Below are 12,255 nucleotides of genomic sequence, written 5' to 3'. Positions count from 1 at the left end.
GATATGAAAAGACTATCAATATCCGATACCCGATCCGAATACTCGATTAAATAATATATATACATATATTAAAGAAAATTTTCTTTTTCCAAAATCAACTTACTATTTTTGTTGATATTAGGAGGAGACTATATATATGTTTAATCTATTTTTTAATTATATATATATATTGTTAATTTTAATATATTTTTGTTGAATGATAATAGTTGTATAGGAAAAAAAAAATTATGAAGATATTCGATCATTTAATGGGTACGAGTATATCCATCGAAAATTTTATATCCGATAGATATAAAAACGAAGGATATAAAATTCGATCCGAACCCGACCAATTACCACATCTGAAATGACATATTCTTTTGGTATATTTTAATCAAGTCTGATTGTGCGTGAGGAATAATTATATATTTTTTTTCATTTTTAATCTATTGGTACAGTTGAAAATTAGATTTTCTATTAAATTGGTCCAGGAAAACAGCTGTTCTTATCTTGGATTTTGGATTTCATGCAAAATGGTTTTCAAATTAAGAAAATAAAACCATGTCACGACCTCTGGATATAGGCGTTTTCGACTCCATCCACCGCTCATTATACGAGCGTATAACTCGAGCTGCTGGTCCCGCGTCCCGAATGCCGCCGCCAAACAAGCCGATGCTGGATCGTTGATCTATTCGCTCCGCAGACCGCCTCAGGCGAAAGCGATACGGCCGCCTCCCGCCCGCTCGCTCCATCACTATAGCTGGCGATGTCGCAGGCGATCGAGAGGAAAAAGTTGTCGATCCGCTTTCCCGTCTTCCCTTTCTCACGTTCATGTACTTCGCGGCCGACGACTCTAAAGATCCAGATCCTTCTCTAAAACCCTAGCTGCCCAGGACGCAAGGACATTGTTTCGAGTAAAACCAAGAGGCTTGGCTACCAGGTTCGATCTCAATGTTTGTCTTCTCTCTTCTTTCTTGAAATCGTCGCTGTTCTCGCCGTTCAAGGTTTGAAATTTGTACATTGGTCTTGTTTTCTTTCAGGTTTGAAGTTTCCATTAATCTCCCTAGATCTGGCTTATCGTTCTTGGTGACAGTGAGTTATCTCGTTAACAATGTATGGAATTTTTCATATGTGCCCCTTCAAAGTCATTTTAGCATTTATTTCCTACAAATTCCCGCAAGTATGTGATTCTATTTACTAGTTAACTACTAGCACGAACCCTAGCCACCAATTGTGTATTTGAAATAAGCATAAACGTGTATGCATTGGACCTTCTTTTGGTAGTAGAAACTTAATTTTATATATTTTTTCAGTAATCATAATTAACAATTATTATCGGGAGTTTCATAGATGAAAAAATTACAACATAGAAATATATAGAAATAAGTGTCATTAGAGTAACATTCTTTTGTATATAACTCCAACTGACATCAAGATAAAAAGGGAGAATTTTTCTTTGCACTTATTGTCAGATTGCCTATGAAACTTACCATTTCTTTACAAAAACACCTTTAAGATCTTTAGTGTTGCCACAAATGCACCCATGAGTTTGCTTTCTTTGAGGGGGGTTTTCGGGCAACAATGAAATTTTAGGAGATATTTTTTGGGGTTAACTGTGACAGAAAATTGAAATTTCCCTTTAAAATAATCCGAAGAAACTTTAATCTCACAAATTTAAAGTGTATTGTAGGTATTGCAAAATTTTAAGATATATTATAAATCATAAACGATAATTAACAATATTTTATCAGATAAATGCTGTTAGTTATCATGTGAAAATATTTTGAACATTGATAGCGAAAATACAAAATCTTTGTATGAAAAAATTTAAACATTTATAGTGACACATACAAAATCGTTGTAGTCACAAACATATCATTTTCTAGCTTCAAATGAAAAAACATTAAAAAAAAATGATTTTTTCCCCTTTTACTTTTTTAGTTTTTTATGTTTTAAAAATATATTGTGGAGTCATTTCTTTGGTCTATTTCCCTTAGTGAAATAGGTTTTTCTTGTTGATGAAGCAGCTTGTTGTTGCATAGATGAACACTATTGGTCTGTCAATGCAAATAACAAAGAGACGCAAGAAGAATGCTTCTGATGATAAACGGGATCTTAATTTAGATCTCAAGTATTCTACAAAAGTAGAGAACCTGCTGCATGAGGAGACCCCTGATTGCAAACACCCGTTTCCTTCAAAAACATCTTTTTCCAGTGGTTCTCAGCAGAATTATGCTACTGGATGGCAGGAAAAGAATTCCACATTGGCAAGTGACTGCTTACATAGTTGTGTTGTTGATCAAGTGGCAAGATCAACAACACAACTATGTAAATCAGTGGATGATGGTGTTACAGTACTCAATTCTCCATGTGAATTTCCAAAGGTGCTTAGTTTCTCGACATTTTTATATTTCTGTTGGAGGAGGTGCTTAATTTCCAAAGGATACTAAGCTTTGTCCTTCCCTTGTATCACATCTTGAACTTATTTCTTACGCAGGTTGACACACAACGATAAGCTTTGCCCATGACGATGGTTTCATAATCTTGCTACTTTTATCAATGATTTAGGGATTTTTGTCATTGTCATGGGCCCATGTCAGTCACCATTTATTTACTATTTGAGGAAAGGATAACTCACATGAAATAATCGTCAGATTCTAGCCTTATCAATTATCAAGTGGTTTGAGATCCTAAGGTCAATACAATTTTCAGGGACATTCTATGATGTCAAACAAAATATTCAGAGAATTCTTTACAGAGGAAATCGATTGAGTTCATTCTCTTATCAGTTTGTTTTCAAGGACATATGTTGCAGATGCCCCCCACATTGTAATTTTTGTGGTTAGAACTATATTTGTCAAAGTTACTAATCTGATGTCTAAAAGCTGAAGGGATTAGTATAAGTGCAAAGATTCCAAAAGGTTTTGACCGCTTGGTCCTTATACCTTGTTAAGATAATTAGCAGTTGGTTTGTATTTAGCTTGGTCCCCAATATTATACCTTGTTAACATAATTAGCAGTTGGTTTGTATTTAGTTTGTTTGGAAGCTGAATCGGTACATTGCTTTCATGTATAAGAGTTACTAGTTTTGTATGTTCAAACTGAATACTCCAAGTGGTAGCTATTCCATTTGGTGTTTTTGCTTGTTTGATTCCCAATGTCACATGGTTAAGTAACACATAATTGGCAGTTGGTTTATGTTTAGTTTGTTCTGAAGCACAATAGGTATATTGCTTACAGCACCAAGATTACTTGTTTAAGTAAATAATACAAGTTGAGATCATATTTTGTTTGTTTAGAGTCCAAGGGTCAAAGGTCCTGGTCCCTAAAAAGTTTGGATGAGAAGGTAGTGCCTATATAAAGAATTGTGTTAGGGTGGCCAACCATATAGTGAATTCAGAACTCTTTTTGATTGTGTGATAGTCTGATTTCCAGGTTATGCATTCTTCATGTTCTTAATCTTGAAATGCTCCATAGAACTCTAATATTACAGCTTCTTCTCTAATAGTTGATAAGTAATTCCAGAATTCTTTTTGATTTAGTGTGATAGTTTCTCGTAAGTTTGACTGCTGATTTCCAGGTTATATATCTTCTCTTGTTCTTTAATTCTTGAGATACTCTTCATCATTCTTTTGTACTGGTCTTGTTTTAGTAGTTGTTTTTCACTCACTTTCTATTTTTTTTTTTCTTAAGATTCAAATTCGTCTTCTTGTAAAATGCAGAGGAAGAATCAGATGGCATCTGGAAGGCAGTCTGGAGCCCCAAGCACAAGTGCCACCGCATCCACAAACACAACGCAAACGGCTGTGTACTGCCCGATTTGCACGAACCCATTGTTTCAGCCTTCAACAACGACCTGCGGCCATATCTTCTGCCTAAGATGCATAAAAGCCTTCATTCAGGATCGGAAGAAATGCCCAACGTGCACAAAGAAACTGAAAGTGACCGATGTTCATCTTATTTACCTTCCCGCAAGATCATCCAATTGACATGCATGATTGCACATCAGAAACAACCGAAGTTGGCCTCACCATACTTTCATCTTTCTAAGAATTTTCTTGTTTACCAGATTAAAAGTAGGGTTTTCAGAATCCATCAGTCTGTAGTTGGTTTCATTATCCATAGTTATTTCACCTCTATGAAAACGATCAGCATTCATAAACTGTTGATCAAATAAAACTTGTTATTTTATAAGCCTTAATGTGTTGTTAATCACTATGGTGAGAAGAGAAGAGGAAGTTAAACAGAGGTTTGCAAGTTGAATTTATCATAATAAACCTAATACAACATAATATGCCACCAACACTGGTAATGACATTACTGTTCCAAATATCACTCTGCAAAAAGAAAAAACATCAAATTAGGTTTTTTTTTCTACAATTAAATCTCTTCTAATTATTATTATTAGTAGGATTTAATCTTCTGTTTCACTTACCCTGTGCAAAGTACATCTGGATGCACTCCATATTCTCTTGCATAAACAAAGGAGGAGATAGCTTGAGGCAGTGCATTCTACAAAGGCAGGCACAAATTATTCATTTTGAAACAAAAAACTCATTTATTTTTCAGTTCCAGAAACCCTAAAGTTAAGTTACCTGTATGATGGCCACCCTGAGGAGATCCCCTCTGAGCTGAAGAACAAGGGCTCCTACAGCTCCAGCCGCCGGCCCAGCGATGAACTTGAGAAACATTCCCAGAGTAGCCTGTTTTAAGCCACACATAATCACCTTCTCTTGCAGTGCCGTGAACAAGCCTGAGAAGATTAGAGCCAGTTAATGAACTAATTAGTATGTTATTAAGATGTCTTAATTATGTGTTTAGTACCTAAGCTAAACATGGACATTCCTGTTCCTGCGTTGGCCATCACCAACACTGAACCTTGTATGATCCCTGGCATTACCAAATTCCACCTAATTGTAAAATAAAATAAAATAATTAATATATATATATATATATATATATAAACTTTTTTTTAAAGAATAAAAAATAAAAAAAATATGAGATTGACCACTAAATTTAGTATTATTACCGCTTCGCAAGGAAAGACCAAGCGAGGCCGAGAACACTGGCGTAGACGTTGGGGTTCACCGCCAGCTTCCTCAGCACAACCAACACCGGCGACCACCGGCATCTTCCGCCGTCTTCATTCCCTTCTTCACTGCCTCCGCCTCCCTCCGCCTCGCAGCCTTTACCTTCGCCGCCTCCGGGCCTGACCTTGATCATCTCCAGCATGAACAGAACCGCGGGAAAATACACCACCCCCTGCGCCACCGAGATCTGCACCACCACGTCCTGCGCCCACCGCCCGTACATCGCCTCCAGCATCGGCGCCCCCACCACGAGCGTGTTCGTCAGCTGCGCCAGCGAGAACACGGTGAGCACCCAGCCGGCGCTGCAGGAGCCCCACCGGTGCCATGCGGCGAGCAGAGCCGCCATCAGCAGCTTGGTGAGCGCGTCAGCCGCCAGGACGCTTACTCTGAGGGCGAAAGGATCGATGCCGGCGGTGAACCGGAAGGAGAAGAAGGGGACGACGAAGTAGACGACGAGACGGTGGACCGCCTCGCACTGATCCGCCGTGAAGAACCGCCACCGTCGGACGGAGGCGTAGCCCAGCCCCAGCGCCACGTAGAGCGGTGCCATCGCTTCCACCACCTTGTAGACGTCGCCCCATCGGATCATTATGGCTTCTTCCTCGCTCACTGTGCTCTGTGTTTCACCTCCGGCAATCAATGCGTTGTCGTCATGGTCTCTGGCTGGAGATTTATATAACAGGGTATGGCATTTACCCCCTTCGCATTATAAATATTACCAACTATACTAATTCAATGCTCTGAAATTAAAATTACAACAAAATATAGTATTATTTTTTTAAAACTTTATTTAATATTTAAAATATAATTCTATATTAGTGAACAAAACATTTCAGATCATTTTCTAAGGTAATTTAGTATATTTAATAGAATTTAGTAGTATTTTTAATACAATTTAACAATGTCTATCAATATAATTCAGCATTTTACTAAAGATGTTATCAAATCACATGCTCAATTTTTATAATATTTAAATGTATCATATTGTTGAAATATCTCTCTTCTTTCTCTTTAGATTTATTTATCAATTTCTTCTTAAATTGATTTAAAAAATTCTAAATTACTTTAAATCAAAATTAATGTACTCATTAAAACCTTCTTAATATATTTATGCTATCAAATTTGAATTTAATAGTATAAATTGAGAATAATGAATTTGTAAACTTATAAAGACTCGATAAAATTTCTACAAATTCATTATAAGATCTAAAATAATAATACTCACTAACCAACATTATTAAAAATTTCTACAAATTCATTATAAGATCTAAAATAATAATACTCACTAACCAACATTATTAATAGAGTTTAGGATTCCTTTTTTGAAAATATCAAACTTTCAAAATTTTGAACGGCTATCCATCAATTAGTCAATTCATTGACATAGAAAACTCAGAAATATACGGTTAAAAATCTCCTTAATATATATGCTCTCATATTTAAATTCGATAATATAAATTAAAAATAATGAATTATATAAATTAAAAATAGTGAATTTTTAAGTTGATAGGGTAAAAAAATTCAAGACGTGCTCTCAATTTAATTCATTGTTCTCTATTTACACTATCAAGCTTAGATTGGAGGGCATAAGAGGTTTTGTATATAAATTTTGATTTGAAGTGGAACAAAACTTGCTAAACCTATGGAGAACTAGGAGGGGTCTTTCGAGAATATGATACATGATTTTGATATTATAAAAGTTGGATATGTAATTTGAGTAATATAGAACAACTATCTATATAGATACTTACTGTACCAAACGTGGAGATTGTAATTTGAGTAGTAATATTGAAACTTATGTGATTAAGTAAAATGTCAAATATAATTCGATGGTAGTTGTATTTGATGATTCATGTATTATTTCACTTTAAACTTTTGTGAAATATAGAATAATCAGAGTAGGCATAAACATATAGAATCGGAAATCCAGTCAAGAATAAACAGAGAGACAAAAGAAATATATTTTAAAAATGAACTAAGAGATGTTTAAGTTTGGACCAAATCAAACTTTTTATTTAAGTTTTAGAGGGTGTTTGGTTGATGAATTTGAGAATGATAGAAAAACATAGTATTTGAATTGTGAATTTGAAAATGATAATTTAAAAATAATTTTTAAATTTATAGAAATAAATCAAACACATCTAACTATGTGTGTTTTGTTGGATATTGGGGCCTAAATGGACCAATACGATTTTGAGGAGGAAAAATCGGAAGCCATCAATTGTTGAAAGTCGTAATTGACTTCAAAATTGAAATCTATGTTTCGCGTAGATAGATTTAGACTATTAATTTGCTCAAAACCGATTAAGGGTGAATGAGAAATTAATGTTCAAAGTCGGCCCAAAATAACGTTGGTTATTTATTAAGGAAATGCAAGGGAGAATAGTCCCACATCGGAAATTTCCGATGTGCATTCCTTACTTATTAATGATGTTGAGTTATTGGAGTTAACTCAGAAAAGTACCAGGTACTCTTTGCTCAAGGGCGAGCAGGTGCTCGCACCTGTGAGCCCGCCACCCGCCACGTGCGCAATGGGCGCTTTGTAGGCGCACTTTGCACTTCGCACTTCGCGAGGAGCTTAAATTTATGCTCCAGGTGACATTGCAGTGCATACATGGCACTCGGGTGACGTGTCAGGCTAGTACCTGACATGGCAGTGCCTATGTGGCATCCTCGTGGGCAAAGGGAGATGACTGGACAGTTGGTTGGGCGAACGGATGGCAGCCGTTGATCAACGTTGATCAAAGAAGTATGGTGGATCGCTTGTGATGCGATCTAGAGCGTTGGATCACAATGAGTCACGATCTGACGGCTTGGGATGAGACATGATCTGAAGCATCGGATCAATGGATCCAGATCCGATGGCTGATAGATCTGAGGGTCACAACTCTTAGATCTGATGGATGAGATTAAAGGGGCTATGTGAAGGGTTATAACTCTTCAGTCCGGACGGCCCAGATTAATCCACCCAAAGGTCACACCCCTCCCTAAAGCCTCTTCCTTCTGTATAAATAGAACCCTCCAGATTGGAATCAAATCACTCAACTTAATCTTCTCTTCCTCAAGTATTCACTCACTCATCTTGTGCATTCAAGAGTCCAAGAAGCCTACGAGAAGGTTCGCTGGTCTCGGAAGTCGGAGTGCTACGATTCCGAGACGATTGTCGTCGTTGTATCTTGGGAACGAATTGCAACAATCCGTTAAGCACCGTAGCGGAGCAATATCGTTTACGGAGATAGTGTCGAACACTAGCCTCGACGATCAGTTTGCATACTCCGGAATTTACCGGAAACAACAGTCGTAAACGATATTCCATACAAACTGATATGGCTACCAACGACGTTCCAACCGCCATTCCGACCGCTGTTCCGATGGTCGTTCCGACGGCCGTTCCGACATCCATTCCGCACGGAGAAAAGCCGGAGAAATTCACCGGAGCCGACTTCAAAAGATGGCAGCAGAAGATGCTGTTCTACTTAACAACGCTAAACCTTGTACGATTTTTGCGTGAAGACCCGCCAGTCGCTACGGACGGTAGCAAGGCTGCTTGCGATACGTGGACGCACGGAGATTTTCTGTGTCGCAACTACATTCTCAACGCCTTGGACAACACGTTGTATAACGTGTATTGTTCATTGGAGACAGCGAAATCTTTGTGGGAATCGCTTGAGAAGAAATACAAGACCGAAAATGCCGGACTGAAGAAATTCATCGTCGGCCGGTTTCTGGATTTCAAGATGGTGGACTCAAAGAGCGTCTCATCTCAAGTCCAAGATATGCAATTAATACTGCATGATCTGGACGCCGAAGGAATGAAGCTGAACGAGTCATTCGCAGTTGCTGCGGTAATTGAGAAGCTCCCTCCGTCATGGAAGGATTTCAAGAATTACCTAAAGCATAAGCAAAAGGAGATAGGGCTGCAAGACCTGATCCTGAGGCTACGAATAGAGGAGGATAATCGAAAGTTATCCGACTGCAGAGGAACCAAGCGGACTATAGACGATATGTCCAACCTGGTCGAGCCGAACGCTAAAAAGCCGAAACAGTTCAAGAAGAAGGCACAAGCGAAGAAGTTCAAGGGATCCTGCTACAACTGTGGAAAGGCAGGACACCTGTCCAAGGACTGCAGACGCCCGAAGAAGCCAACCAAGGGGCCAAAGGATGCTGCGAACCACGTCGCAACCTCTCTTGAGGACTTGGATCTCACTGCGGTTGTATTTGAAGCCAACTTGGTGGATACCAACCCGAAGCAGTGGTTCATTGATACTGGAGCAACTCGTCATATCTGTTCCGATAAGGCGATGTTCTCCAAGTATACTCCGATAAATGGCAGGAAGCTCTATATGGGTAATTCCACGACGTCGCCAATTGTCGGACTCGGAAAAGTTGTTCTGAAGATGACGTCCGGAAAGGAGCTAACACTCATTGATGTACTCCATGTTCCCGACATCTGTAAGAACCTAGTTTCTGGAGCGGCACTAGTTAAGGCCGGATTTAGGCTAGTGTTCCAGTCAGACAACTTTGTACTTACGAAGAATAATATCTTCGTAGGAAAGGGGTACCTAGAAAAGGGTCTATTCAAAATGGTTGTAATGCCTGTACTCCGAAATATTGATGGTAATAAAATTAATGCTTCTAGCTATGTTGTTGAGTGTTTTAATTTGTGGCATGATCGACTCGGACATATGCATAATAATACTCTTAAACGTCTCGTCAAATTAAATTTATTACCAAACGTCAATGTTGACGGAACACACAAATGTGAAGTGTGCGTGGAAGCAAAAATGACGAAACTACCTTTTCATTCGGTGGAAAGGTCAACGACTCCTCTAGAGTTAATACATAGTGATCTATGCGACTTGAAATTTGTGCAAACTAGAGGAGGTAAAAAGTATTTTATTACTTTTATCGATGACTGCACAAAGTTCTGTTATGTCTTTCTTTTAAGAAGTAAAGACGAAGCCCTAGAGGCATTTAGAACTTATAAAACAGAAGTTGAAAATCAACTTGACAAACGAATTAAAATAATTCGTAGCGATAGAGGTGGAGAATATGGTGCACCGTTTAATGAATTTTGTTCAGAATCTGGCATTATTCATCAAACAACGGCACCTTACTCACCTCAATCGAACGGTGTTGCCGAACGTAAAAATCGGACACTAAAAGAGATGATGAATGCCTTGTTGATAAATTCAGGCTTACCTCAAAACTTGTAGGGAAGCAATATTATCGGCAAATCACATTCTCAACAAAATTCCTCATAAGAAAAGTGATAAAACTCCTTATGAACTATGGAAAGGCCGCGAGCCATCGTACAAATACCTGAAAGTGTGGGGGTGCTTGGCAAAGGTCGAAGTACCTAAACCAAAGCAAGTAAAGATCGGACCTAAAACGTTCGATGCGGTATTTGTCGGATATGCCCATAATAGTAGTGCATATCGTTTCCTAGTTCACAAATCAGACATTCCTGATATTCATGTGGGAACAACCATAGAATCTCGGAATGCAATATTCTTTGAAAACGTATTCCCAAATAAGAAGGGAAATGTTGAAAATGATAACAACGGAAGTTCAAACGAGAATGTCGTTACCGAACTTAGCTGTTATCAAAGAACTATTGACGATCAAAACAAAGAGCCACGTCGTAGCAAACGGGCTAGAGTTGAGAAATCGTTCGGGCCAGATTACATGACTTTCATGTCAGAAATGGAACCAAGAACATTAAGTGAGGCTCTCTCTAGTCCCGATGCTCCAATGTGGAAAGAAGCTGTCAATAGTGAGATTGAGTCTATCATGAATAATCATACTTGGGAATTAGTAGACCTTCCTTCTGGTAATAAACCATTAGGTTGTAAGTGGATACTAAAACGCAAGTATAAAGGCGATGGATCAATTGACAAGTATAAGGCCAGACTTGTAGCCAAAGGGTACAAGCAAGAGGAAGGCCTTAATTACTTGAACACCTACTCACCGGTGACAAGGATTACGTCCATACGAGTGCTAATAGCCATTGCAGCCTGTATGACCTTGAAATACATCAAATGGATGTTAAGACTGCGTTCTTAAATGGGGAGTTGGAAGAAGAAATTTATATGGAGCAACCCGAAGGGTTCATAGCTCCAAGAAATGAGAAAAAGGTGTGTCGACTTGTTAAGTCGTTATACGGACTTAAGCAGCGCCTAAACAATGGCACGAAAAATTTGACAAAGTAATCTGTCAAACGAATTCAGAATAAATGAATGTGACAAATGCATTTATGTCAAAGACACACCAAAGGCTATATAATCGTCTGTCATACGTAGACGACATGCTAATAATGGGCAGTAATCATGATGTAATCATGACTACAAAGAAAATGTTGACCAAAAATTTCGATATGAAAGATATGGGTCAAGCAGATGTTATATTGGGAATTAAAATTCTTAGGACATCAGAGGGGATAGTTCTAACACAATCCCATTATGTAGAATCAGTATTGAAAAGATTCAATGCGTACGATCTTTCTACTGTAAAAACACCTATGGATCTAAGTCAACACTTAGCGAAAAACCATGGTGAAACCATATCGCAGTTGGAATACTCTCGGATAATAGGCAGTTTGATGTATCTTACAAACTGCACACGTCCGGATATTGCCTGTACGGTCAACAAGCTGAGTCGTTTCACCAGTAATCCAAACGACGCCCATTGGAAGGCATTGATGCGAGTTCTTAGATATTTGAAATATACTATGAACTATGGATTACATTATGGAAAATATCCCGCTGTGTTGGAGGGATATTGTGATGCTAATTGGATATCAGATACAAAAGACTCCAAATCCACTAGTGGATATGTATTCACGATCGGTGGGAGAGCAGTATCTTGGAAATCCACTAAGCAGACGTGCATTGCTCGGTCAACTATGGAATCTGAGTTTGTAGCACTAGACAAATTTATGCTCCAGGTGACATTGCAGTGCCTACATGGCACTCGGGTGACGTGTCAGGCTAGTACCTGACATGGCAGTGCCTATGTGGCATCCTTGTGGGCAAAGGGAGATGACTGGACAGTTGGTTGGGCGAACGGATGGCAGCCGTTGATCAACGTTGATCAAAGAAGTATGGTGGATCGCTTGTGATGCGATCTAGAGCGTTGGATCACAATGAGTCACGATCTGACGGCTTGGGATGAGACATGATCTGAA

The 12,255-nt window shown here is 38.5% G+C and overlaps 2 protein-coding genes across 5 annotated transcripts; one reads left to right on the top strand and one right to left on the bottom strand.

Annotated features, from left to right (window-relative positions):
* The first annotated feature begins 617 nt into the window (after positions 1-617).
* Positions 618-4,173, top strand: LOC121980864 (E3 ubiquitin-protein ligase RNF4-like). Of its 4 annotated transcripts, none has more exons than XM_042533120.1 (4): positions 618-919; positions 1,020-1,071; positions 2,007-2,363; positions 3,702-4,173. In XM_042533120.1, the coding sequence occupies exons 3-4, from the start codon at positions 2,022-2,024 to the stop codon at positions 3,966-3,968; spliced, it is 609 nt and encodes a 202-aa protein (XP_042389054.1). In that variant the 5' UTR covers positions 618-919; positions 1,020-1,071; positions 2,007-2,021; the 3' UTR covers positions 3,969-4,173. The 4 variants fall into 4 exon arrangements, with proteins under 4 accessions (XP_042389054.1, XP_042389052.1, XP_042389053.1 ...); XM_042533118.1 differs by having other exon boundaries at positions 1,020-1,092; XM_042533119.1 differs by having other exon boundaries at positions 1,020-1,092; positions 2,004-2,363.
* On the bottom strand, positions 4,134-5,697 carry LOC121980863 (probable auxin efflux carrier component 5b). Its single transcript, XM_042533117.1, has 5 exons — positions 5,009-5,697; positions 4,804-4,889; positions 4,575-4,732; positions 4,415-4,491; positions 4,134-4,316 (listed from the first exon to the last, which is right to left on the bottom strand). Exons 1-5 carry the CDS (start codon positions 5,656-5,658, stop codon positions 4,247-4,249), a joined length of 1,041 nt encoding a protein of 346 aa, XP_042389051.1. The 5' UTR covers positions 5,659-5,697; the 3' UTR covers positions 4,134-4,246.
* Between the last annotated feature and the right edge of the window lie 6,558 nt (positions 5,698-12,255).

The sequence above is a fragment of the Zingiber officinale genome, chromosome 5A (genome assembly GCF_018446385.1).
Source record: "Zingiber officinale cultivar Zhangliang chromosome 5A, Zo_v1.1, whole genome shotgun sequence".
NCBI lineage: Eukaryota > Viridiplantae > Streptophyta > Magnoliopsida > Zingiberales > Zingiberaceae > Zingiber > Zingiber officinale.
This window is presented reverse-complemented; position numbering and strand designations above follow the sequence as displayed.

Bases quoted from the DNA above. Each gene is read 5' to 3' on its own strand.
- LOC121980864 (XM_042533121.1), top strand. From the start codon at position 2,022: ATGAACACTATTGGTCTGTCAATGCAAATAACAAAGAGACGCAAGAAG. The intron at 2,364-3,701 runs GTGCTTAGTTTC...TGTAAAATGCAG, and splicing joins CTCCATGTGAATTTCCAAAG to AGGAAGAATCAGATGGCATC.
- LOC121980863 (XM_042533117.1), bottom strand. From the start codon at position 5,658: ATGATCCGATGGGGCGACGTCTACAAGGTGGTGGAAGCGATGGCACCG. The intron at 4,890-5,008 runs GTAATAATACTA...TTTTACAATTAG, and splicing joins TGGTCTTTCCTTGCGAAGCG to GTGGAATTTGGTAATGCCAG. The intron at 4,317-4,414 runs GTAAGTGAAACA...TTCTTTTTGCAG, and splicing joins CCAGATGTACTTTGCACAGG to AGTGATATTTGGAACAGTAA.